Source organism: Myxine glutinosa, chromosome 1 (genome assembly GCF_964187855.1).
Source record: "Myxine glutinosa chromosome 1, kmMyxGlut1.1, whole genome shotgun sequence".
Classification (NCBI taxonomy): Eukaryota; Metazoa; Chordata; class Myxini; order Myxiniformes; family Myxinidae; genus Myxine; species Myxine glutinosa.
The window spans coordinates 77,707,889-77,735,872 of NC_136261.1; the positions used below are offsets into that span (position 1 = coordinate 77,707,889).

The following is a 27,984-nucleotide window of genomic DNA, read 5'->3' on the forward strand; positions in this document are numbered from 1 at the left end:
CAGAAACAGGTAGCTCCACCTGACGTCATCAAAATGAAGTAGGTCAGGAAGACCTGGGAAGTCGTTTTTCATCAAAGGATACAAAGTCTTCATATTCATTACAGTGAGATTTTCAAGCTTTGATGAAGATTTTCAAGAAATGGCAATTCCTCACAATCTCGACATTCAATGATGATGTCAGTCAGACTTTTGAACATTTCAAAATCCACGCATCCAATATTCGTGATCCAGAGTGTGAATTTCCTACGAAAAGCATTGAGCTCGTCAATGAACCAAAGGACTGTGACATAATTTCCTTGCAGAGACTGGCTGAGAGTGCCAAGACGAGAAAGGTATCTTGTTGATGTCCCAATATATAATTCCCACTCTGGATCATCCGTTTTGGTAACAAAATCTGCTGTCGTCTTATTGGCCCCATATCACGATTGAAATATTCTCTCATTTCATCCTAAAGGCCTAACACAAGTCTCATAACTTTGCCACAAGATAACCAGTGAACTTCAGTGTGAAACATGAGCGATTCATGAACAGAATCAAAATGATTGCAGAGTTTGCAAACAAGCTTGTTGTTTTTTAAAATTTTTTAATACTTGACCTCAGACTCATAATAGAGCGCACGCACACACACACACACACATACACACACACACACTCTCTCTCTGACAACACAAAAACTTGACACAACTACTGAGCTTGGGGGAAGTGTCGTTCAAAGCATTCAAAGTGTTCAAAGCATATGATTTGATATGGTTTACTATCCTCGTCACAGTGGACAGAGCACCGTTTAATTATTTTTGCAGAGTCTTTGATGCATGTGCTTGCCGACAACTTATACAGTGCAACATGCGTGAACCAGGCGCGACTTCTTTGACTCGAGCTTGGAAGCTGCTTCTGAGGCATAACAACTTGAGTATTACGTTCGTTTTTGTGAAATAAAATAGAATTGTCAGTGCGAGATGCAGTATAATTAATCTTTTATTTGCAGGAATGGCTTAAGCGACCACATTAGGCCAGAAAAAGTATAGGTCAGTAAAATTTCCCACCGATTCAGGGTCGGTAATAGATGGGGATGCTTTCACTTCTTTCAACCCGGCCCATTAGTTTTTGTCAAATATAATCGCCAGAAAACATCATGTGTTATGTTTTCACCCCTGTCTGTCTGTCTCTGTCTGTCTGTTTGTTTGTTTGTTGGTCTGTCTGTCTGTGTTTGTCTGCGAGCAGGATATCTCAAAACGTTACAGATAGATTCGGCCAAAACTTGGTGGACAGGTTGGGTGTTTGATAAGGAAGAATTACAGCATTGTTGGAGATCGAGAACGGATCCGGATTTGAAATTTTTTATGACCTCCATCACCAAAGGTGGACGGAAGTTATGTTTTCACCCCTGTCTCTCTGTGAGAACATATCTCCAAAAAATTGTGGACAGATTTGGAAGAAATTTGGTGGACAGGGTTGGTGTGTGACAAAGAAGGATTGATTGGATTGTGGTGAAGATCCGGATCCAGATCAGATAATTTTTTAAGTGATTCTTCACCATTGAGAGATGGGGACAAAACGATATACAGCTCGATATCTCAGAGATGTGAACAATTTAAAACAAAACGAGGTGGATGAGTTGGGTAGGCGACAAGAACAAGTCGATTCGATTTTGGTTCAGGTTAGGATCCAGATCTGGCCTATCAGTGGGATGAAAAAAAATGTATGATGGTTTTAAGGCCATTTTCCCCGCTAGAGCAGCGGTTAGCCTTGCGGGCCCCATGACAATCATGGTTCCCTGTTTGAGGCAATGTTTTTATGGCCGGATGCCCTTCCTGACGCCAACCCTTGGTCGCCTCTTACGATGCGCAGGGATACGGTGTACCTATTCTAAACCGGGGTACACACCATGATCATTCATCCCAGCAAGCTGGTACTCAATTTGCCGACCTCGGAAGGATGACAGGTTGAGTCAACCCCCCTGGCGTTAATTCAGCGATCGACCGGGATTTGAACCCAGGATCCTAGGATCCCAAGCCGGCACCCTAACCGCTAAGCCAAGTGGGATACAAAATGTAAATTGTTCAGCCTGGCTGAAATCGTACCGGTACCGTACTCGGTACCGGTAGTTCAACGCCGGTACCGAGTGCTCTCTACCGAGTGCCGTTCTAGTTACAATTATGGAATCTATGTTCATAATCAGCAAGGTCTGTCAGTATAAGATGCAAACATTCTAAATTGTTTTGGCAGTAAATATTTGGGTGGTTGAAGTTATTCGCAGGAAAGTACCTTAAAACATCACTCAACTGCGAGACCAATCTGAAGACACCTGAGGGCAAAGTCTGAGAGACAGAAGCAAATAGTCCGGGATTCACACTGATGTGTATTGTATTGTATACCTCCGTGTATTGCCAACTTAAGATTCATAGAGGCTGTTATAATTCTGTCGTTTTATAAATTATCATTGTAATAACTCACTCTGCTGCTCGGTGGTAACTTTGTACTGGTAATAGTTAAAGAACTCGCCATGGAAGAGGAATGCAAACTTGGGATTTTTCCGTTGTTTCACCCTGGTCATCTTCTCAAACTCGGGCCCATTGCGTGCTACAAACTGCGCGAGTTTGTCAATGATATTTCGTTGTTCCTGGTCTGTAAACACAAGCAGAACAAAGTTTCAAGAAAAAGCATAAATGACCTCAACACAGGGTGTAACCATAACAAATCAATGTGTTGCTAGTTCTGTGACAAATGCGTTCCATGCATTTTAAAATTTTGACATTACACTCAAAAATAAAAACAATTTATTGCCTCTGCCACCGAAGGTGGACGTAGGTTATGTTTTCACCGCTCTCTGTCTGTCTGTGAGCAGGATATCTAAAAAAAGTTATGAATGGATTCAGATGAAATTTGGTGGATAGGTAGGGTGTGACAAGGACGAATTGATTAGGTTATGGTGAAGATCCGGATGCTAAAAAATTTCAGTGATTCGTCACAATTGAGAGATGGTCAAAAATAATATATAGCACGAGATCTCAAAATGTTCTGTACAGGCTGGCTCAGGTCCGAATCCAGATATGGCCCATCAGTGGGACACAAAACATACTGTTCAGCTTAGCGGAGGTATGTGCTCTACCAATTGCCGTTGTAATGACCTCAGCCATTGAAGGTGAATGAATGAATGAATGATCGTTTTAAGGCCATTTTCCCCGCTAGAGCGGGGGTTAGCCTTGCGCGCCCCATGACAATCATGGTTCCCTGGTTGAGGCAATGTTTTTATGGCCGGATGCCCTTCCTGGCGCCAACTCTTAGTCACCTCTTACGAGGCGCAGGGATACGGTGTACCTATTCTAAACCGGGGTACACACCGGGATCATTCATCCCAGCAAGCTGGTACTCAATTTGCCGACCTCGGAAGGATGACAGGCTGAGTCCACCCCCCTGGTGTTAATTTAGCGATCGACCGGGATTCGAACCCAGGATCCTAGGATCCCAAGCCGGCACCCCAACCTCTAAGCCAACGCAAGGCTATCAGCTATTGAAGGTGGACGGAGGTTATGTTTCCACCCCTGTTTGTTTGTCTGCGATCACGATATCTCAAATAGTTATGGATGTATTTGGCCGAAACTTGGAAGACAACTTGAATGTGTGATAATAAGGAGCTGATTAGATTTTGTTTAAGGTCCAGATGCAAATCTGGCCTATCAGGACAATCCAGCCGAAACATAAACTGTTCAGCCTACCAGAGGTACATGCACTACCGAGTGCAATTCTAGTTATCCCCTTGCTTTTTGAAAAAAATGGGGGGATATTGTATTCGGCTCCGTCCGTCTGTCCATCTATCCATTCATCCATGTATCTATCTATCTATCTCCTCTTAAACGGTTTGGCAGAAATTCACCAAACTTAGTAGTTATGATCACCACATGACAAGAATGTGCAAGAGCAGTGTCATATTTGGCCCCACCTGCTGCGGTGGGGTCAAATACCACAAGTATATAAAAGTAAAATATAAAATAAGATGCAATTAGGGGCACATTCTTAAAAATGAAACCTTGTATATGCAATCAAGATTGGGAGACACATAAAATATGTAACAATTATTTGGATTTGAACCCCCCCACCCCCACCCCCCACTCCGGATCATGCCCCAGGGGTGGGGAATTGGGGTCACAGGGTCAAACCCGGGGAAAATTTCAACTCAAAATTCAATATCGGGTCATTCCTGGTGGAACGTTTTGCCATCTTTCAACTTTGCTATAAGTGGGAAGTGTGGGGAATTGTGATGGCGTGTCATCAACTTCACTCCAGATACTGGCACCATCAAAGGTGGGTGGAGGTTATATTTTCGCCTGTCTGTTTGTGAATAGGATGAACATGGACGAAACTTAGTGGATAGGTTGGGTGTGTGACAAGGAAAAATTGATTCAATTGTGGTGAAGGTCTGAATACGGATCCGGATACGAGAACTTTTAAGTGATTCTTCACCATTGAGAGATCGGGCCAAAAACGATGTATAGTACGATATCTTAAAAGGTTGTGGAGGAGTAGTGATAAAACTAGGTGGATGATTTGGTTGGTGACAAGAACAAGCCGGTTCGATTTTGGTTCATGTCCAGATCCGGCCTATCAGTGGGATACAAAACGTAAATAGTTCAGCCTGGCGGAGGTAAGCGCTCGACCGATTTCCGTTCTCGTTATTGTTGTTGTTGTGAAAGTCTCAGAGACCAATGTTAAATCTCTTCTCCGATAACTTTTCATATTGACTTCAGGATCAGCCAAATCTTAAACGATCACGAGGTTGTCATAACATGGTATGAATCGATTCATAGATGGCCTCTGGTAGAGTTTGGATGCTGATAGTGATATCCAAGTCTTTGAGGTAGCCTTTCATTGTCTTGTGTATGGCTTTTGTCATCAAATTTTCAACAAACCCTGATGAGAATATACAACAACACAACATGCATTTTAAGGCCATTTTCCCTGCTAGAGCGGGGGTTAGCCTTGCGGTCCCCATGACAATCTTCTCCTGATGAAAATATGGAGAGGAATAATTAATAATTGGGTCAAAATGTCAAAGGGCAAAGTCACAGTGAGTACAAATAGAACTTATCAGCCTGTCCAAAGCGTATCAAGTGCAAGACGGCTGTGTTATTTTTTTTTTGCTTTCCTGTTTCTTTAGCCTGGCCAACCCTGCTCTGGGGGGAAAAAATGGCCTCTGAAGGTGGTTCTCCTTTCTGTTTCTTTAGCCTATTTATTTACCATTGAGCTTCAGTGTGTTTGTCCAGGCCATAGCATTTTCACCAATTGAGGTTTTGTCATAAAATATTGCTGCGGTTTTGAGATTGGCACATTGAAGTCATTAAAGGTTAAAGGGTTGCCCCCCATAGTTAGTCACACAAGCAACATAAAGGCCCATTTGTAGTATAGTTATGTCTTAGTATGTGTAAGAATAGGCCATTTCCCCTCTTCGTGCCTGCGTTGTGTAAAGACATGAGAATAGGTCCTCCATTCATTTTGCGTCCCACCTCCAATTCTACCTCTATGGGCGTAATTGATCCCACGCCCCATTCGGCTGACCACTAGTCGAGTAACACGAGGTAGGCCTGAGAAGGAGGAGCGCGGGGTCGGGGTGAGCGGCGTTGAGATCGGGAGCGGCAGAAGGCGATGACGGTAAGAGCCACCAGCCAATCAGGGCTCTAGCGGCATGGCGTGAGAGGGCGTGGTGAGGCGCGTCTGGTGAGTTTGAGAAGGTTCGCGGGGCGTGCCTATATAACGCGCTGCGCAAAGCCCTCGACAGGACTCGCAAAGGAGAGAGAGAGATAGAGGACTTACCAGCAGGACGTGGACTTGAACGGCGGTGGCGAAAGGATTCGGACTCGCAAGATAAGCGCGTTGTTTTGAGAACTTGCGGAGGATACGCGCGTTGTTTGAGGACTTGCGCAGAGAGAGAGAAGAAGAGGCGTTGAACTGTGCCAAGTACGCGGGTGCAGCCAGACGCGCCGGTAACGAATATTGCACTTTTCACCCACGCGAGTAAGCGCGGCCATAGCCGCAAGTGAATAACCGCCAGCCGCGTCAAAGTCCGCTCCCTACCAATTTGCCCCGTGATAACTCGCTCCGTTCAGACGACATGCGGAGAGCTCCTGCCTTCACCTACTCCAAGGGACGTGCCGGGGACCGGAGAGAGAGCTGCACGGAAGCCATCCCTGGAAGCACTGGTGAACATCGTCCTGCCATCTGCAATCCCCGTGTGAGTGTGTGTGTGAGACGGGCCCGTGTCCTTGGGTATTAAGTAAGACTGTTTTTAAGGATTTGCTCTGTGTCTCTGCTCTTGAATCATTGTGTATAGTGTAAATAAACCTGTTCTTCCTTTCTGATTCGATCGTACCCGTGATTTCTCCATTGACTAAGCGTGGTACGAATAAAACCGCTTGAATCGGGTTCCACCATCTAAACGGCGCGGATCGCATGTACGCAACCGCTCGGCGTATCAACACGCGTGTCTCCTCGCTTCAGGGCAGCGCGAGTATTTAGGTAATAGCGAATTTGGTCCTGATACCCTATTTCGCGCTGTCCGGAAGGGACGTCATAGGCCTCGGGTCGTGCCTGGTCAGTCAAAGACAAGGGGACTAATCCCCCCTTGGTAAGGGGAGAAGGCCGGCGGCAGATCCGCAACAATATTGAACGAACCTTTATTTTAAGAATATGGAGAACACAGATTAATAAAATGTACAATTTATTTTGACTTGTTTTCATCAAGTTTCGTTTGAGTACAAAGCAGATGCGGACAGGCGTTGCATTTTGACATGATATCTAGATAGGTGTTGGTATTTAGAGATATTTTCCGCTTCTTCCCTTTATTCTAGATGTTTATCCCATGGGAAAGCAATCCCATTAATGGTAATTTTTGTGGGCTGGATTTATGGTAATTAATGTTAATGGTAATTAATGGTAATTACAAAGGCTTGTAGATGAAGATATCAGGTTTTTTGCCTTCCATCATCTGATACAACCTCAACGCAAGTCCCAAATGATATTTACATTGTTATTTTCTATGATTTTATCAGGATTGCGTTGGCACAACGGCAGTCCTCTTGGCAGATGGAATTGGCCACAAATATCCAAATAAAGGGCAATGGCCACTTGATTACGGGTCTCTATGCACACATCGTTTGCTAACTTTGGACACTCATTGACAATATGCATCACTGTCTCAGAGAATCAATTTCCCAACAGCATAAAATGGTACATATTATGACAAAATGGTACTGATTATGATTACAAAGTGGTACACATTATGACACTGACTATTACATAGTAAAATAGTTGTTGGGGAAGATTAACGGGGATAATAAAAATAATGGATCAGAATGGGGATGACAATATATGGCGGTGCATTGGGTGCTTGAAGTCCTGGAGGGAACAGTGAGACAGAACAGCCTGTACGCAACCTGTGACAGCCTGTGACCTGAACAGCCTGTGACAGTGGGGTATATTCCTTTTGAAATGTGGTTCCATAGATGGGAGACATGCATAATAAAAGAGATGAGGTAAGACCTTGTGCTTCTGTCTCAACAGACCCCAAAATTTTGAGAGCTTTAGATTCCACAGAATCCATGAGAGATGCGACGCTGGGATGCCAGTCCATAGTGGAGAGCAGTACTCTACGAGTCTACGGAACTATGAACAAAAGCCTTGTAGACTGAGTGGTTCTGATTTTCCAAAGAAATACTAAGATCGACAGAGGATGACCAGTCTGTGGCTCGCTTTGGAGGACAGCTCTACTATGTGGTCAGCTCAGGAACGGTCATAGGGTCATGCCTGATGGTGAGGCCTAGAACTTCACGAGACTGAACCTCTTCCAGTGGATGACCAAGAGAATATATAGTAGGGCTTGTTTGCCGAACCTTCCAGAGATATAGGGTGACATTTTCCAGGGTGAAGGATATGTTCCATTTATCAGACCAGTGTCTAATAATATCCAGATCAGCAGAGAGAGATGCAGCTGCTGACTGCCTGGCAAAGTGATGGGTGTACTGTGCAACACAATATGAAATAATTTGCAAAAAGGAAGAGTAGGTTTTTCCAGAGCATCAAATAATTATTTATATACGGCAAGTCCTCGCTTATCGCAAGTTCGCATATCGTAGGTTTGATTTATCGCAACTTGGTTTTTAACCAAATATTTGATTATCGCAAATGGGTTTCACTTTATCGTAAATGCCATTGGAAGGAAAATCTTTCAAATCGTGTGCCTGAAACAACAACCACCTGGGATGCGAATAAACACGTTTTCACACAACTGCGCATGTGCAGTAAGTACACTGTATTCCCTCTGTGCTTGCAGGGTGGGAGATGCTTAGTGACAGTGGGGTATATTCCTTTTGAAAGAGCCCAAAACCTCCGTAATGACTGCCAAAAGAACCAGCAGTCCTTCGCCAATCATACCTCGTCTCAAGAAACTATGAAAGGCAATTACATTAGAGGTGTAAATGAATACAACTTTCGGATGGACGTTAAGCCGGGTGTCCCGTCTACCATCATTTGTTGGTGAATGTTAAGTATCCCACGGTTTCCATTGCCAAGAGTAGACGAATCATCACCGGCATCTCCTGCCCCGACTAATTGTTGGGCAGGCAATGGCAACCCAATGAGTATTACTCTTGCCAAGCAGCCAAAGATCTGCCTTCAAGCAGAGCACTCAAGCAATCAATCTTCTCAAGCTCTTTCTATATTCTCATTCACACTTGTTGTACTGCATTTTCTAATTATCTACTCTCTTGATGGTGTTTCTCTCTTTCACTTTCCTTCTTCCACTTCTTTCAAATTTCTGCATTCTGTCACTTCCTATATTTGTTTCTTCGACTCACTCGCTCTGTGCACCTCAAATTAGACACTCATCAGTGTGAACCTTTGGAAGACTGAAAATAAATTTCATTAAATAATAAAATCTCCCTTTTGGACATGGAGAAAGACGGTGATTAGAAAACTGACACATTACGCTTCACACACAATGGAAACAGGTTCAGGATGCCGCACTCCATGAAAACAAAATGGCTTCTAATTGCAAGTTGTCTGGACTCTCTACACAGGAACTTGAGCTTTGATGAGGTTGACGAAGTGGACAGGGAGGACTTACTAGAGCCTCATGCAGATCCATTTAGCAATGAGGATCTCATCGAGTCGGAACAGCAGCAGGCTGAAGAAGAAGAAGACGCTGACATCTCAATTCAAGCAGCTCACAATGAAAAACCACGGCCAAATTCTCGGCACGTTTGAGCAGGCCATATAATTTGTTATTCGGCAAAATCCAAATGTTGAAAGGAGCACCGATTTTAGGCCGTGCTGTGAATGACGCCCTTCGAAGCTACAAGGAACTTTACACAGCAAAAAGAGAAAGAAAACCATCCATCCCACTCTTCATGTGTTTTTCAAGCTGAAAGATGCATCACCAACTACATTCATCAGTCAGGATGCTCCTTCCACCAGCCACACCATTCCCACTGGTGAAGAAAGTGACAGTACAGCGTCAAGTGAAGAGGCAGACGATTCTGCCACTCTGCAAATGTGACTCTCCTATCGCAATAAACTCCGTTCCTCCAGCCTCGGCCAAAGAAACTGTCTCCAATACTCGGAAAGTACAAAGTGCTTGTTGTCTATCGTTTTTGTTATTTTTTAAAAGTTGAAGGCACCGGTCACAGACTATATAGTCATCATCGAGGCCAGACCTTAAATAAAAGAACTGCACTGATAGAAAAGTGTAAAAAGAGAGAAAGTAGTCTTAAGAGTTTTTGAGGAAATCTGCTTTTTGAAAATGGGAAGGTCGTAAGAGTTTGAAAATACATGGGAAGGTAAAGAGTACCATACAAGGGGAAAGGTGACCCTCTGGACTGTGGCTCGTATCGAGCGATAAAGTTATTGGAGCATGGAATGAAGGTATTGGAAAGGGTGTTGGAGAGGAGGATAAGGAAGAAAGTGAAGATTGACGAAATGCAGTTTGGATTTATGCAAGGAAGAGGAACGACAGACGCGCTTTTCATTGTGAGGAAGTTGCAGAAGTACATGGAGAAGAGGAAGAAGTTGCTTCTTGGGTTTGTTGATCTGGAGAAAGCATTCGATAGGGTTCCACGTGAAGTAGTGACATGGGCATTGAGGAAGTTAGGAGTGGAGGAATGGTTGATCAGAGTGGTGATGGCAATGTACAAAAGAGCGCGTACAGTTGTAAGGACGAAGGACGGAAACAGTGGTGAGTTTGAGGTGAAGGTGGGAGTGCATCAGGGGTCGGTACTAAGTCCACTACTATTTGTAGCTGTGATGGAGGTGCTGGCTCAGAACGTAAAGGAGGGTTTACCGTGGGAGTTGTTGTCTGCAGATGATCTGGTGTTGATTGCAGAAAGTATGGATGGACTGAAGGAGAAGATGAACAAGTGGAAGGAATGTATGGAGACAAAAGGTCTGAAGGTGAATATCGGAAAAACGAAGGTGATGGCAAGTGGTAAAGCATGTGGTGAGGTGGAAAGAACTGGGAAGTGGCCATGTGCTGTGTGCGGAAAGGGTGTCGGAGTGACTTCCATTCAATGTACAATGTGCGCTGAGTGGGTTCATCAAAAATGTAGTGGTTTGAGAGGGTCATTAACCAGTGTGGCAGCTACATTCAAATGTAAGGTGTGCACAGAAGGAGCTGCAGATGGAGGAAATCTTGAGTTGGATCTTGGAGACGGCGTGAAGCTGGAAGGTGTGAAAACATTTTGTTACCGAGGAGACATGCTGAATGGAGAAGGTGGATCAGACTCGGCAACGGTTGCTAGAGTGAGATGTGCATGGAAGACGTTTCTGGAACTGAGTGGCGTGCTGACCAGGAGGGGAGTGTCGTTGAAGCTGAAGGGAAAGGTGTATGCTGCATGTGTGAGAAGTGTTATGATTTATGGGAGCGAGACATGGATAATGAACGTAGAGCAGCAACGAAGGCTGGAAAGGGTGAAAATGTAAATGGTTCGGTGGATGTGTAGAGTATTGTTGAAAGAGAGGAAGACAAATGATGAATTGCGAAAGATGATGGGAATAGAGCCTGTGATGGATGCTGTGAAGAGAAACAGTTTGAGATGGTTTGGTCATGTGTTGAGGAAGGATGAAATTGACTGGTTGAGAAGAGTGATGGAAATGAATGCAGAAGGAAGTAGAGGACGGGGAAGATCGAGAAAGACTTGGCTAAAGATGGTCGAAGAAGAAATGCGGGCGAGGGGGTTAACAAGAGGAGATGCAGAAAATAGGGCAAAATGGAGAAGATTGTCATGGGGACCGCTCGGCTAACCCCAGCTCTTGCAGGGAAATTGGCCTTAAAATGCCTGTTGTAAAGAGTTCCAGAATTTGAGTGGAGGGGAAGAAAGAAACATCATAAAGGCCCACCCTTGAGTTGCCAATGGCCACATATTAATCATGTGATGTATTGGTTTGTCGAGTATTCCGTGGTCACGACAATGGCGGAGATACACAAGCAGCAAGTTCTTGGGAGCAGAAACCGAAGTAATATCTTTAGAAAAGAGAAAGAGACCCAACTTTGCGGTGTAATTCGGGTGGGTCGAGTTTTGAGGTCAAATTGGGCAAGTTGATAAATCGGATTACTGTGGATTCAATTCTGTCCAATAAGTATGTGGATCATCAATTTTGTCCAATTGTCCAATCTTTCCTCTTCTCCAATGGCTTGATCTCTGATCATCAATTTGGTTTCAGACCAGGTCACTCTACTCTGGACATGCTGCTTCTGCTGTCTCAACAATGGATGGAGGTCTTCATTGCCAAACAGGAAAATAGAGCTGTCTCCCTCGACATATCACGTGCCTTGATACGGTCTGGCACCCCGCTCTGCTCACCAAACTCTCCTCTTTTGGTATCCATGGAAATCTACACGCATGGCTGGCGGACTTCCTCTGTAGTCGTAGTCAACGTGTGGCCCTGAATGGGTTTCTCTCATCTCCGCTTCCTGTTCAGGCTGGAGTTCCCCAAGGCAGTGTTCTGGGCCCTGTGCTTTTTCTGGTCTTCATCAATGATCTCTCTGACTCTCTTGAAAATCCTCTCTATTTCTTTGCTGATGACTCTACTCTCTGTCGCTCCATTCTTCATTCCTCAGATCGGCAGTCTGCAGCCTCCTCACTCTCTGCAGACCTGGACAAAATCACAGACTGGGCAAACAAGTGGACATGTCTTTCAATCCTGACAAATCTCACACTCTTACGATGTCTCTCCGAAAAGACCGACTGGACAACCCTCCCATCCACTTTCTGAATAATCCTCTCCAAGAATTTCTGTCACTCAAGCTTTTGGGTCTCACTATCTGCCATGATCTTTCCTGGGAAAACCACATTTCAAATCTGGCCTCCAAAGCCAGTCACCGACTGGGCATCCTCCGTCGTGCGAAGTCCTTCCTTGGCACACCTGAGCTCCTCACCACATACAAGGCTTTCATCCGCAGCTCAATGGAATACTGCTCTCCCCTCTGGGCTGGTGCTTGTGCCTCACACCTAGCTCGTCTTCACGCTGTTGAAACCAAAGCATTCAGAATCATTGGAATCTCCCGCGATGAAGCTAAAAGCTAACTTCAACCGCAGCTCAATGGAATACTGCTCTCCCCTCTGGGCTGGTGCTCCTGCCTTACACCTAGCTCGTCTTCACGCTGTTGAAACCAAAGCGTTCAGAATCATTGGAATCTCCCGCGATGAAGCTAACTCCAAGGGCCTTTCACTCACTCACCGCAGGCAGGTTGGTGGTCTTTCCGTCTTCTACCGACTCCTCTCTTGCCTTGCCCCCCCAGCTCTCTCTGGGCTCTGTCCCCCAAATATTCCTACAGGTCACACAAGAACTGCCTGCAACCCTCTTATGGTTAAACTGCCAAAATCAAGACTCTCTGCTCACCTTCACTCCTTCATTCCTCTTTTCTCCCGCCTCTGGAACAAACTCCCTCACTCTCTTCAATCCCACTCCACCCTCCAGGTCTTTAAAACAGCTGCTCACCACCATCTCTTATCTTCCCCCATCCAAAACCTTGATCTTTTCTACCCCCGCTAATTTCACCCCAATTCCACTTTTTTGAAATACCAACTTCTGTCCTGGAAGTCCTTGGGTGTCCTTGTGTTTTATACTTCTCACACCCCCCCCCTCCCCCTCCTTCCCACACCACCTCCCCCCAAGCCCTCTCCCTCCCACACATCTCCCTGCTCTCAAATGTTGTGTGCTCTCAAGTGTTTGTGTGCTTCACCTTCTATCCCCATCTTGTCTCTTTTTATATATTTTGTTTGTCTGGTTGATTTGTTTGTGAAGTAAATGTCAGCTCTTTCACGAGCCTCGATTCAGTATACAAAAAAACAACAAAAAAAAAATACCTCGTAGGTTTATTGAATCACGTGTAATTGTGGAGCTTTGCAATTCCCATGGTGTAATTGTTTATAATATTAATACATGTTTGATAACTATTTATCTGTGTACTGAAAAACGGTATATCTGAAAAACCACCCCAGGTAGCTCCAAATTTCAGGGCCAAAAACACATTCCCCCATGGCTTTATGTGGGAAAACATGTTCGGTTTTACCTCCGAAGAAAATAGGGAAAATTGTTGTGGAAAAAAGAAGTTGTGGACTGATTCCGACGAAATTTGGCAGAGATGTAGATTATGTCACAAGGACGAAATGATTAGATTTTGGTGAAGATCTGGATTCGGATCCGGCTACTAGAATTTTTAAAAGTGATTCTTCACCATTGGGAGGACATGGGGTCAAAAACGATACGTAGCAGGATTTCTCAAAAGGTTGTGGAAGGATTTTGTCGAAACTTGGTGAACCGGTTGGGTGTCTGACAAGGACGATTCGATTCGATTTTGGTGAAGATCTGAATATGGATTCGGATATGATAATTATTTAATTCCTAAAGTGATTCTTCACCATTGGGAGAAAGGGTCAAAAACAATACATAGCAGGATATCTCAAAAAGTTATGGATGGATTTGGACGAAACTCGTTGGATAAGTTGTGTGTGTGACAAGGAAGAATCGATTCAATTTTGGTGAAGATCCGGATCCGGGTCCAGCTAGTCGAATTTTAAAGTGATTCTTCACCATTGAGTGATATGACCAACCAGGTAGAGGTGTGCTTTCTAATTCTATTGAGTGTCGTTCTAGTTTTGTGGGAGATGCTGTCCAACAACCACACTGCGATAGTAAGCACCAGCAGTGTAACTTGTTGTTAAGGGTTAAGGCTATGGGACATCGAACACCAGACCACAGTCTTGTTAACCTGCACTTTCGGTAATTTGTTGAAGGTGCTGGCAATAACTCGGCAACTCTTCGCCGCGGAAGTCACCACCGTGGGGTCTTCGACGTTCTGTATGCGAAACGTAAGCATGACCGGGGAAGCTGCTGCTGCTGCTGCTGCTGCAGTTCAAAGTAGGACCTTCGTGCGGCCTATCCGTATCTGGCAATGTGCAGTCATTTAACGGGCGTTATCGATGTTGTGATGAGCAAAACGACGCGTAAACCGTGCGAGTGCTTTCCTACCGTCCGGGGGCTGCGGGATGTCCATGGTTCGTTACGACGGGACGAAAAAGGGCGGCAAAGAGCACGAGCCGAGCGCCACAGGGCCCCGCAGGGCGCCTACTGTATTACCCACAATGCCTAGCAATCACCGAACTCCATTCCGTGCCGTCCGAATACTCAAAAATACTACAACCAATAAGTAAAATATATCGGATCTTTCATCTTACAAATGCACGTTATATTACAATAGAACATGTACGTCCTTAAAAAAACACAGAAAGGCCTCTAAATGCGGCGGTTTTAAAATCTTTGTTACACACACAAAATTTGAGGAGTATAATTTACCACACGATCAGCGTGCGCTGTTCTACATTTTTACGGTGTTTCTTGATTTGCTGTGTGTGGTTACTTTCTTTTATCGTACGTTTCATTCAAAGATAATTCCACAGACATTCACTTGGATAATAATATTTTAAGCTTAGTCTGCACATCAAATACAAGTAGTGTATATAGTGGCATTATTTACTTAATTATTTACTTGGCGGAAATGGATTTAATTTTTGAGGTGTATCACGATATGTTTGCTAGCTAAGCAGTAGCTGTCCATGCTTTAGCAGTCACCACCAATATAAATTGTAATAAACGAAGGCAATGCTAATTTTGTGTAAATATCATATCATGTATGAAATAACACAAAAAACTCTACAAGAATCAAGACAACTCGCAATGAAACACCGATTTTGCTTACAATATTCGTTCGGCAACTTTGTGGCTGCGTTAATTTGCATATGTTTTCCTATCCATTTATATAGTATTTTATTTTATTAAAACAATGAACTTCCTATGTACCTCCTAAGTGAAAACCGTAAAATAAGAAAACTAATCCCATCTCTTTTTCTCTGGAATTATGTTACCCGGAAGTGATTATAAACTACTCACAAACAATAAGTAATGTATTTTATTTGCTTTTACGATATTTATTATTTTCATTGAGAGTTTTTTTTTGTCAATTGCAGGAATATTAGAAGAAAAAAAACAAAAAAACAATGTGAGTGGGTCAGGAAGAGACCTTTCTCACTGGACACATGGACGGCGCGCTTTTGGGTTATTTGCTCTGAGGTTGATAAAATATTTTCATCATTGGTGTTATTGCAACGGTTTGTTTCCAGCATCCTCGTCCATTGCAGTCCCGGTCTACTCATCCCATCAAATTCCCACTCACTTTGTCCCTTCCAATTATCCTTCCTCTCATCCCCTCAGATTTCCTCTTCTCGTCTCCTGCGAATCCCTCTTCTCTCGTCCCCTCCGAATCCCGCTCCTCTTCTCCCCTCTGAATTCCGCTCCTCTTCTCCCCTCCGAATCCCGCTCCTCTCGCCCCCCGAATCCCTCTCCTCTGGTCAGTGGTCACCTATGAATCCCGCTCCTCTCCTCCCCTCCGAATCCCGCTCTTTTTGTCCCCTCCGAATCCCGCTCTTTTTGATTTTGTCCCCTCCGAATCCCGCTCATCTTGTCCCCTCTGAATCCCACTCCTCTCGTTCCCTCTGAATCCCGCTCCTCTCGTCCCCTCTGAATCCCGCTCCTCTCGTCCCCTCTGAATCCCGCTCCTCTCGTCCCCTCTGAATCCCGCTCCTCTCATCCCCTCTGAATCCCGCTCCTCGTCCCCTCCCAATCCCGCTCCTCTCGTCACTTCCGAATCTCGGCCCCTCTGAATCCCGCTCCTCTTGTCCCCTCCGAATCCTACTACTTTTGTCCCCTCTGAATCCCGCTCTTCTTGTCCCCTCTGAATCCTGCTCCTCTCGTCCCCTCCGAATCCCGCTCCGCTCGTCCTCTCCGATTCCCGCACCCTTTGTCTTCTCAGTTTTCCATTCTCTTCAATTTACTCCCGGCATCTCGTCCTGTCAGATTCCCCCACCTCCTTGTCCCCTTTGATGCCCTTTCGCCTCCCCCATCCCTCTCCACCGCCCCCAAACCCTTCAGATTTCTGCTGCTGGGATGTCAGATACCTGCTCCTATTGTTCTCTCGGATTCCTACTCACCTCATCCTCTCTGATTCCCATTCCTCTTTTCCATGTAGATTCTCACTCCTCTCGTCGTTCCCTTTGGGCATGGAGGCTCGATGAGAATGCCCTTTGGCCCGTGCAAAGAAACTCGGCTGTGCTCTCGCCCCAGACTCAAACTTTGGTTTAATTATCTCGTCCTTTGCATTTCCTGTTGATTTATGTTTTTTGTCCCAATTTTTGTCTTGCTTCAGCACCCTAAATTCCATGGCAATGGTGGACCCACGTGTGGATTTTGCTGCATGGCTCGCCGCACATGGAATGAAGCCACGTTTTGCCCAAGCGATGGCGCGTGATCTTGGCATTAGTGATTACGACGAACTGCTCGCCTGTGCCGAGCACCCACAGGTTCCTGATCATTTCAACGACCCTTTCATTTTTTTTAAATCTCACTTAAGTGTTGTATTTAGCTGAATGCGAGTAGTGATAATGACTAGCATTTAGGGGAGCTCGCAGAGTACTCATCTTACAGGCAAACTTGTATAAAGAGTGCAACACGTTCTTCTGACACACTCTTTTATTTGGATGGTGTATAGGCAACAGACTGCTGCCTCAATCACTCCTGGTTGAGGCAGCAGGCCCCTCACTCCTCTCCTTTCCCAACTTCTTTGCTTTTCTCTCCAGGAAATAACTTTTGGAGGCTGGGAACTAATTCTTTCTCTAATATTTTTGGTATACCTTGGCGGTAATTGACTGTTCACACCTTATCAGCTCACCAACACCAGCAGACAAAAATGGACTCCAGACCACGATTCCACCTCCTCCATACTAAACATTTGTTGAAATGCACTTGGGGTTGGATCTCTCACCAGATCTGCGAAGGCAACGTTCTGGGGCATCACTGCAAAGCTGAAATCTTGATTCATCACTCCACAGAACTCTCTGAAACCAGTTCTGAACTCTGACAGTTTCCACAGGGTTTTCTTTCTTTCCTGGAGAACTAAGAATTTCAGTCGCCTGTCATCTTTACTTTTAGTGGCTCTAGGCCTGCCAGATCCCTCTTTCCTTGCAGTAGAACCAGGTTTCTGTAACTGTAGACTTATTCTCTTTATGGTAGGCATAAAGAGAATAGGTCTACAGTAGGGATGTTTGGGATGGTCTCCATCTTCAGGAGCTTGTGGATTTCAGAATATGCCTTGGCTTCTTGACGAAGACAAGCAATTCGATTTTTAATATCCCCATCAGCATGGAACTTCTCTTTCTTTGGAGGCACTTCTAAACTGAAACACAAAAAACATGACACACTAACTGTACAAGTCATAAATTAGAGCAATTTAGGCACAACATATGCACTAAACAGTCAAAAATCATGACAACACCCTAAAAATGCGTTGCAGATCTTTAAAAGGATACTTCTAACAGTATTTTTTTTTGGAATTTTCCTGCTAAAATGGGGGTAAAGGCTGGGGGCAGGGGGGGGGGGGGGGGTGGTTCTGCAATTGTTGAGGGGTTTGATGACTTGAAGTCCCATTTTCCTTTTCATATGTGGCATTTCCATGTGTCCAGCCTGGTGTTGGCTTAGCGGTTATGCTGCCGGTTTGGGATCCTAGGATCCTGGAGTTCGAATCCCAGTCGATCGCTGCATTAACGCCACGGGGGTTGACTCAGCCTGTCATCCTTCCGAGGTCGGAAAATTGAGTACCAGTTCGCTGGTAATTCCCTGCATGTTGCAAGAGGCAACTAACAGGGTTGTCTGCACGAATGGCATCTGGCCATAAAACATTGCTTCAAAAAGTGCCCAAAAAAAAAGCCAACTCCCCCACTCTGCAGGGAAAATTGGCCTTAAAAGGCGGTTTTTTTATTTTTTATTTTTTCATTTCCATGAGTCCATGCTATTATGGTTTCAAAGGACATTCCTGGCAAACTCAATAAATATTCCACACACTATTGGGAACAAATTCCCTTAAAAACAGCCCAGTGGAGCTTGGTTATCTGCTCGTGTGTATACATACATGCACACATACATATATACATATATAGATACATCCACATATATACATACATACATACACATACATACATACATACATATATGTACATACACAAAAACATATGTCAGAGTTGTGTATCGGTTCTGGAGATGGTAAAGTGTGTATAAATAAATAATGTTTCATGAAAACATATACAGACAGTCCTTTACGATTCTCTCCCATAATTTTTATTTGCCAAAATTGCAAATTGGCTCCAATCCCAAAATTCTTTGACATGCTTCATGCTCAGGTATAATTGCATACATGTGCCTTATATGAAATGTGTCCAGTCATTTTTGAGTCGAGAATGCGGAGGGACCGACAAACAAGAACCATAATATAACCCATCAGCCGGGCTTACCCCCATTTGGGGGCTGACCTTATGATCACTTTTATGATATGACCCATCAAAGACTGACCTTATGATGCAGTGGCAGAAGTAGGCATTTGATCTTGGACCAGACTTGACTTCTGATAGGGAGGGATTGAAAACTGGCCATCACCTCTGCATTTAGTTTGTGGACATGAAAATCCCACAATACCTTTGCGTTGCCCTTTTTCTGGCCAAATTCCTTATTTGGGGTTTGCTCTATAATAATCACGACTTGCAATATATAGAAACGTGGATATGACTCACACATGATGGGCCAAACGGCCTTCTGTGCTGACGTTTGCTTTTTAGTAACGATGTGAATGTTTTCTGCTTTAACGAGGACTAGAACACTTTCCAATTTATTTGGCTATATTTTCACCCTATTCTCGGCATTTACTATTGCACTCTATCCTCAACATAGTTGTTTTCTCAACTTGCATCTGTTTATCGTATGGCACTCCTCTTTGTAAAACCAAGTACGAATTTTAGTTTGGAACAATGTTTTTGAAAGGTCGTTAAATAGTAATCTCATCAGCCTTGTTTCTCTGTTGTTTTTGGCCACTCACATTTTAATAGGTTCGAGCTGAGCTGTTTGCATCGGTCCGCGATCGTTTCCCCTTTGCCTTCTATGCTGTACTACGGCGTGTCACCGAAGCTGTGGTTCCAACAGTCTCCAATGGTTCCGAGGTTTTGACCAGCAGCAGAGAAGCACCTAGTCTCCCGCAAATGATCGTGGCAATGCTGAATAGCCTAAGTGAGGAGTTGCGACAGTCGGCACAACGGTTCAGCACCGTGCAGCTGACACAGAGTAATACCATAAATCCTCCAGAACTCGAGTCAATTCGAGAAACAGGTTTGCTCATAATTTTCACTCCCTTCCATGCAATTGTGCCTTCTTTTTTGTTTTACTTTCTTGCACAACCCATTTTGCTTCAATCTTTCGCATTTCTGTGCTGCTCCAAGCTTGGAGCCCTGAAGGGAGGAGGGGAGGATGCTGTTATATCTAGTTTTGCAAATCTATTATGGCTGCATGGCCAAGCAATCAATTGTCTCACCAATTCGATTTCCATTCATTGCAACAAGGATTATATTATTTGTAAGAATGTATAAGAGCAGAATTAGCTTTTCCTGTTTGGTTCAAATTGTTGGTTGTCTGGACCTTTTTCCTTAACATTGAATAATCCCAACTGCTTAACCTTGCATCATATAGATATTATATATACTTGTAGAGTACCCGCACTATCTATGGGCGATCATGTTCCAAGCATGCAACACGGTCTTCTGACACACCCCTTTATTTGGACAGTGTACAGGCAACTGACAGCTCACTTAAAATTTTAAAAAAGCCAGAGCAATGCGACTGTCATCAATATGCCTCTGCATAGTCCCACAATCGGTAGATGCCCTCGTTCACTGTCCAAAAAATAAACAAGTTTGATTTAAATCCCTTCAGCTGTTTTCAAGTATCACATTTATACCAGGAATGACAGGTTTCACATCGATCTGTGAAGCGATTTCAGATAAGCGATTTATATATGCAGTCACGTGAAAAAGTAAGTACACCCCATGTAAAGTTTTGACTTTTTCAACATATTTCAACATACAGCTAGTTGATCTTCATTTCAACAATATTGATAGATAAAGGTGATATAATATAACAAATATCATGAAACATTTACATTTTGTAGTCCATAATATAATTTAAATAAACATAAATGCAAATTTCGCATGTGGAAAAAGTAAGTACACCCTTGGCTCTAATAGGTGGTATTGCCCCCTTTAGTAGAAACAACCTCAAAGAGGCGTTTCTTATAACTGTCTACCAGTCTCTGACATCGACTGGGAGAAATTTTTGCCCACACCTCCATGCAGAATTCTTTCAGCTGTGCGATGTTTGAGGGGTTTCTTGCATGCACAGCTCGTTTCAAACCCTCCCACAACATCTCGATGGGATTTAGATCCGGGCTTAGACTTGGCCATTCCAGAACCGTCCATTTCTTTCTTTTCAGCCATTCCTTGGTGGATTTACTGGTAAGCATACCAGTACTGGTAAACAAGGTCCACCTTCGGTTGAGCTTCAACTTTCTGACAGATGGCCTCACATTAACCTCAAGCACCCTCTGGTACAATGAAGAATTCATAGTGGATTATATGATGGTGAGCTGCCGAGGCCCTGATGCAGCAAAGCTGCCCCAAACCATAATGTTTCCACCACCATGCTTTACAGTTGGTATCAGGTTCTTGTGGTCAAATGCTGTCTTTGGTTTTTGCCAAACGTGTCTTCTGGTACTGTGGCCAAATAGCTCTACCTTTGACTCATCTGTCCAGAGCACATTGTTCCAGAAGTGCTGGTCTTTGCCTAGGTGTTCATTGGCAAACTTTAGTCTTGCCCTGATGTTCTTTCTGGACAGCAAAGGTTTCCTCCTGGCACACCTCCCATGTAGATCAAATTTGTGCAGCCTCTTTCTAATGGTAGACTCGTGCACTTTGACATCAACAGTGGTAAGAGCTACCTGTAGGTCCTGTGATGACGTTCTGGGGTTCTTCAAGACTTCTTTCAGCATCTTGCGGTCTGCTCTCGGGCTGAACTTGCTGGGGCGGCCTGGCCTGAACAAGTTGGCAGTTGTTTGGAATCTTCTCCACTTGTAGATGATCTTCCGGACAGTCGAATGATTGATTTCAAATTGTTTGGAGATCTTTTTAAATCCCTCCCCAAACTCGTAGGCATCTCTGAGGCCTTCAGAAAGAAGGTTATAGAGCTCTTTTGATCTGGGCATGGTGATGCCGCACATTTCATCAACAAAGAGCAAACCAAGCTAAATGTCTGAGGTTTATATTAGACAGGTTCCTCCAAGATCCTCTGTAACGATGTTCTAATCATTTGCACCTGAGGTGGTGCACCTGATTCAAATTTTAGGTATTTGAAGTAGTGATAAATGTCGGGGTGTACTTACTTTTTCCACATGTGAAATTTGCATTTATGTTTCTTTAAATTGTACAATGGACTACAAAATGTAAATGTTTCATGATATTTGTTATATTATATCACCTTTATCTATCAATATTGTTGAAATGAAGATCAAATAGCTGTATGTTGAAATATGTTGAAAAAGCCAAACTTTACGTGGGGTGTACTTACTTTTTCACGTGACTGTATATATATATATATTTTCAATATCGGCTTTCAAGATAATATGGCTGCCACACCACGTGACATGTGACCTTTAAAAATGTATACTCTGCATATGTATGGGTAGGGGATCACGTTTGTGAAGTTTCGGGTTGATCTGATAAGGTTTGTTTTTCTGTCTAAGATGGCTACCAAACCACATGACCTGCAACATCATTTTCAAACTATATGCAACAATGGTGTTAGATGATATTTGTAAAATTTCGCATCAATTGGGTAAGCAGTTTCAGAGATATCATTATTTAATATTTGCCTTCAATCCAATATGGCTGCCACACCATGTGACCTATGACGTCACAATTATCATAAAAACATTCTGCATGGGTGTCCCTCCTACTCGGAAAGTTTCGTCTCAATCAGACATGTGGTTGCTGAGAAAAACGAAGTTTTGAAGGACGGACAACCCGAAAACATAATTCCTCCGGCCACCTTCGGGGGCATAAAAACGTGCATTAAACGAAAACATGCCTACTGTTTATAATTTAAGACCTCACCACACTGGAAAACGTGGAGACAGTAACACTGTACTATACAGGTTGGAGACTTGTGATACCCTCTCCCACCTAGAGCGGCACTACAGGATACACATTCACATAGAGAACTTGCATCCCCTCCCCAACCACCCCCACCCCCATCCTTCTACCTCCACCACGCCCCTGACCATGGGCAATGATCAAAAACACCCCTATAAACGAATTTGGGGTCATGCTGATCCTATGGTGTAAATCTGGATGTAATCGGCCCACAACTGTCGGAGGATTAGTGCAACACACACACACACACACACACACACACACACACACACACACACACACACACACACACACACACACACACACACACGCAAAACAGATACACACCGGCACACCGGTTCATGAGTTGTAGTAAGGATATACATGGACATGCACCGAACATGTCTGAACATGCAATGTTACATGTGCATTTGTATGGTGTGAAAGGGGTTATTTAAGCGCGAGACACTCTAGGTGTCAGGCCCAGGGTGACAAGGAGCTGCCTCGGCATCCAATTCCAGTTGTTGATAATTGGGGTTACAAACACCTGCATTACCATTCATTTGGAGATAACTGTCTAATTAATGACTAGAAAGAGCAATCAGAGATTGCAGACCCTCGATAGGACTTGTTTTGTCTGGTGTATTTTGTGTGATGTTTGTGTGCTGGTGTGTTTGTGTTTGTTTTTGTATGTATTTTATAGACAGTCACGTTCCGTACTTTTGAGATGTGTGTAGATCTAATAGTATGTACTTTATCGATGCACTCACGTTTTTAATAAACGTACTTTTCTAGACGTGCTCACATACTAATTGTACCAACTTCATCGAGGTACTCGGTTGAAAAAAGATAATGTGTAATAATCGTGACCACTATGTAGCGTTTGTGGCCTATGTCACAACATTATGTGCAAGCAGACAAACAAATAATCAAGAAGACGTCATGTAGAGCACGATACTTGCAACCCCCCTCCCCCCCCCCCCCCCACCAAAAAAAGAAGGTTGCCATTGATTCAGCAGCAAATTGTCTATTTCATCAATATTAAAATTGACAATCTTGATCAAAGCTTGGGTCAATAGGATGAAAAGTGATGATTTTTCAGATGAAAATTGATGATTTTAGAAGTTTGACCTAGAGTTGACCTTTGACCTTAAAATAGTTGGTCTACCAGTTTAGTGGGGCACTATGCAAATGCTGTTAAATTTTCAAGTCGATAGGATGAAAATTGATGATTTTTCAGATGAAAATTGATGATTCTGGAAGTTTGACCTTGAGTTGACCTTTGATCTTTTGATCTCGAAAATAGTTGGTTTCCCTATTTAGTGACAATATACAAATGCTGTTCAATGTTCAAGTCAATCAGATGAAAAATGGCGAATTTTAGAAATTTGACCTCCAGATGACGTTTGACCTCAAAATCAATAAGCTCCTCGATTGTGACGACCTCTACAACTTGTTGAAGTTTCATGACGATTGGTTTAGAATTGTGACCTGTAGGCGAGTGACAAACAGACAAACAAGAAGACGTCATGCAGAGCATGATACTTGCAAAATCCACCCCTCCCCAAGCAATAGAAAGTTAACATGGATACATCAAATTGTCCATTTCATTATAAAATTAAAATTGACGATCTTAATCAAAGCTCAGGTCAATTGGATTGAAATTGAGGATTTTTCAGACCAAAATTGATATTACAAGTTTGACCTTTGACCTTTTGACCTCAAAAATAGTTGGTTTCCCAATTTAATGACTCAATATGCAAATGCTGTTCAATTTTCAAGTCCATTGGTTGAAAAATGACAATTTTATACATCCGACCTCAAGATGACCGTTGACCTCGAAATGTATCGGCTTCTTATGACCAACTCTAACATCTGGTGAAGTTTCGTGAAGATCGGTTTAAAATTGTGACCTGTAGGCGATTGACAGTTGTTCGGACAGAGACAGAATAACACACGCAACCGACCAATATACTTGAAAAATCTTCGATTTTGCAAGTAACAAGAAAGACGTCATATATACATATATACATACATACATACATACACACAGCACCCCCACCCCTCCCCTCCTATGAAGAGGGGTTTAAAAAAACAAAACATTCTCCCACCGCTCCATTAAACACCCCTCGACGGTTATTGTGACAAGCAAAAAAATCAATGCCAAGCAAGTTATACTTTTGTAATACGTGTATCTACTACTTGAAAGGAGCCATGTCCGTCCGTTAATGCGTCCATCATGCTTTATTCTAAAGCGTTCCTGCTGTCGTAGAATAGTGGAAATGGCAGCGTTAGAAAGGTAAATATAACCCCTTCCCCCCCACCTTCACCACACCCCTCCAACCTCCCTAACTTCATGCGTTAAGGAGTTTTCACATGTGCTGGTATTTTCTTCTCGCTGTGTCATTATTGGCTCGATCAGTCCCCTGCTTTAAAGTAGAAGGTATTTGAATAACGTGCGGCCATTCCCTTCCCCAAAATGTCAACTTTCAATCCCCCAAAGTGGATCACAATATCTGCTTTTTCATCAGATGACCAAATCACGTCAGTTCGAGTTTTGGGTGGAAGTGATTCGCTCCTGGATGCAAGCGACTCGCTACTGGATGGAAATGAGCTCCCGCAAGATGCAAATGAACTGACGCCGGAGGGAAATGAGCCAGCACTAGATGAAGATGAAGTCAACAGCATCTATGGGCCTGGTATTCGTATTCGGGAAATTAAATTGGAACCTGGAGAGGAACCGGATCCGTGGCAGCTTGATGGCGTGGATTTGGGTCAGTCAGGCACCCAAACAGCATCGAAAACAATTATTTATTCACTTTTGTATAAAACGCACTGTTCTGGAAAGTCTTTTGGATTGTTTATTCATTGGATGCATTGAAGTAGAAACAGTGCACGTTTGTAAAAATTAATAAATAGTATTTTCTTTTGTTTGCTTGTTTGTAATGTGTTTGTTTAACGTAGAAAAAATGTTTTGAATAGTTTGAAATGGTAATAACTTTCTGCTTCTGAACCAATTTGTATTCAGATTTGGCCACTTCATACAGGATACTCTGGAGAGCTCAGAGGTAGCGTACTTCCTTTGAGCTATCTATTCTGCATTTTAATCCCAGTCAGGCTTTAAACTGTCAACCTGGTGGTTCACATACATCAATGAGTTCATCATTGAGTGTGCTGTCCTGAGGGATGTTAATTCAGCTCTCATCTGCCTGCATTTACTTTGTGGATTTTGAAGATCCCTTGGTACCTTTTGAAAATAGCAGAACATATTGTGCCCCCGACCCCAACCAGAAATCCTGCCCTTGCTGAAGGCTATGTTAGCAGCATCATGGAAGAGAATAGTGGTCTTCAACCTTCGTAGTCTGCTCAAAGGCAGGTCCTTGTTAATGAAGCATTCTGGCAAAGTTTACACTTGGTGGTTTGCCATTATTTTCCCAATGGTACTCAGAGCAGGAATTTGGAGTCTTCTCAGGGTGCCGATGTAGTCAACTTTTGTGAAGTACATGTGGCCCCTTCAACTTTCACTAGTGGCAACCCATCCTTCCTGGAGGACACCCAGCTTAACATCCCATCCAAGGGACGGTGCCACCATTGATACAACATTCTGCCTGCATAGAACCAAGGGGACTATATATATATATATACATACATACATACATACATACATACATACATACAGTGCATTCAGAAAGTATTCAGACCCCTTCACTTTTTTCACATTTTGTTATGTTGCAGCCTTATGCTGAAATCGTTTAAATTCATTTTTTCCCTCATCAATCGACACTCAATACCCCATAATGACAAAGAGAAAACAGGATTTTAGAAAGTTTTGCAAATTTATTAAAAAAAACAAACTGAAATATCACATTGACATAAGTATTCAGACCCATTATTATGACACTTGAAATTTAGCTCAGGTGCCTCCCATTTCTCTGGATAATCTTTGAGATGTTTCTACACCTTGATTGGAGTCCATCTGTGGTAAATTCAATTGATTGGACATGATTTGGAAAGGCACACACCTGTTTATATAAGGTATCGGAGCAAAAAGCAAGCCATAAGGTCGAAGGAACTGCCGGCAGAGCTCATAGATGGGATTGTGTCGAGGCACAGATTTGGGGAAGCCTACAAAAAAATTTCTGCTGTATTGAAGGTTCCCAAGAACACAGTGGCCTCCATAATTCTTAAATGGAAGAAGTTTGGAACGACCAGGACTCTTCCTAGAGCTGGCCGCCCGGCCAAACTGAGCAATCGGGGGAGAAGGGCCTTGGTAAGAGAGGTGACCAAAAACCCGATGGTCACTCTGGCTGAGCTCCAGTGATCCTGTGTGGAGATGGGATAAACTTCCAGTTGGACAACCATCACTGCAACACTCCACCGATCTGGGTTTTATAGCAGAGTGGCCAGATGGAAGCCAAATGGTTCAATCTTGGTTTCATCAGACTACAGAATCTTGTTTCTCACAGTCTGAGAGTCCTTAAGTTGCTTTTTTGCAAACTCCAAGCAGGCTTTCATGTGTCTTTCACTGAGGAGAGGCTTCCGTCTGGCCACTCTGCCATAAAGCCCAGATCGGTGGAGTGTTGCAGTGATGGGTGTCCTGGAAGTTTCTTCCATCTCCACACAGGATCTCTGGAGCTCAGCCAGAGTGACCATCTGGTTCTTGGTCACCTCTCTTACCAAGGCCCTTCTCCCCCGATTGCTCAGTTTGGCCGGGCGGCCAGCTCGAGGAAGAGTCCTGGTTGGTCCAAACTTCTTCCATTTAAGAATTATGGAGGCCACTGTGCTCTTCGGAACCTTCAATGCAGCAGAACTTTTTTTGTAGGCTTCCCCAAATCTGTGCCTCGACACAATCCTGTCTCTGAGCTCTGCAGGCAGTTCCTTCGACCTCATGGCTTGGTGATTGCTCTGATATGCATTGTCAGCTGTGAGACCTTATATAGACAGGTGTGTACCTTTCCAAATCATGTCCAATCAATTGAATTTACCACAGGCGGACTCCAATCAAGGTGTAGAACCATCTCAAAGATTATCAAGGGAAATGGGAGGCACCTGAGCTAAATTTCAAGTGTCATAGCAAAGGGTATGAATACTTATGTCAGTGATATTTCAGTTTTTTCTTTTTAATTAATTTGCTAAACTTTCTAAAATCCTGTTTTCTCTTTGTCATTATGGGGTATTGAGTGTAGATTGATGAGGGAAAAAAATGAATTGAAACGATTTCAGCATAAGGCTGCAACATAACACAATGTGAAAAAAGTGAAGGGGTCTGAATACTTCCTGAATGCACTGTGTATATATATAGACATACTGTGTGTGTGATGAGAAACATGTTCAAAACTAAGTGCAATATTTTTGAGCTGGAGGAGCTACCGATCCAGGGTAGAAT

General features: G+C 43.5%; 2 protein-coding genes across 25 annotated transcripts in view; one reads left to right on the top strand and one right to left on the bottom strand.

The window, feature by feature from the left end:
• The window catches only part of CHERP (calcium homeostasis endoplasmic reticulum protein), a 66,108-nt gene extending 51,292 nt beyond the window's left edge, over nucleotides 1-14,816 (bottom strand). For 18 of the 24 annotated variants that reach the window (XM_078773679.1, XM_078773646.1, XM_078773697.1 and 15 more), the window contains exons 1-2: nucleotides 14,518-14,751; nucleotides 2,455-2,625 (exon numbers count right to left, since the gene is read on the bottom strand). In XM_078773679.1, the coding sequence (XP_078629805.1) occupies nucleotides 2,455-2,625; nucleotides 14,518-14,542 (196 nt within the window). In that variant the 5' untranslated portion in view covers nucleotides 14,543-14,751. Of the gene's footprint in view, nucleotides 1-2,454; nucleotides 2,626-14,517 lie in introns of all 24 variants that reach the window. The other 6 variants (XM_078773659.1, XM_078773687.1, XM_078773704.1 and 3 more) reach the window with 2 other exon arrangements.
• Nucleotides 14,817-15,589: 773 nt separating this feature from the next.
• Nucleotides 15,590-27,984, top strand: part of LOC137425427 (uncharacterized) — a 60,246-nt gene continuing 47,851 nt past the window's right edge. Inside the window, exons 1-4 of the mRNA XM_078773710.1 lie at nucleotides 15,590-15,600; nucleotides 16,748-16,901; nucleotides 19,473-19,749; nucleotides 25,130-25,372. Of these exons, the coding sequence (XP_078629836.1) occupies nucleotides 16,761-16,901; nucleotides 19,473-19,749; nucleotides 25,130-25,372 (661 nt within the window). The 5' untranslated portion in view covers nucleotides 15,590-15,600; nucleotides 16,748-16,760. The remainder of the gene's footprint in view (nucleotides 15,601-16,747; nucleotides 16,902-19,472; nucleotides 19,750-25,129; nucleotides 25,373-27,984) is intronic.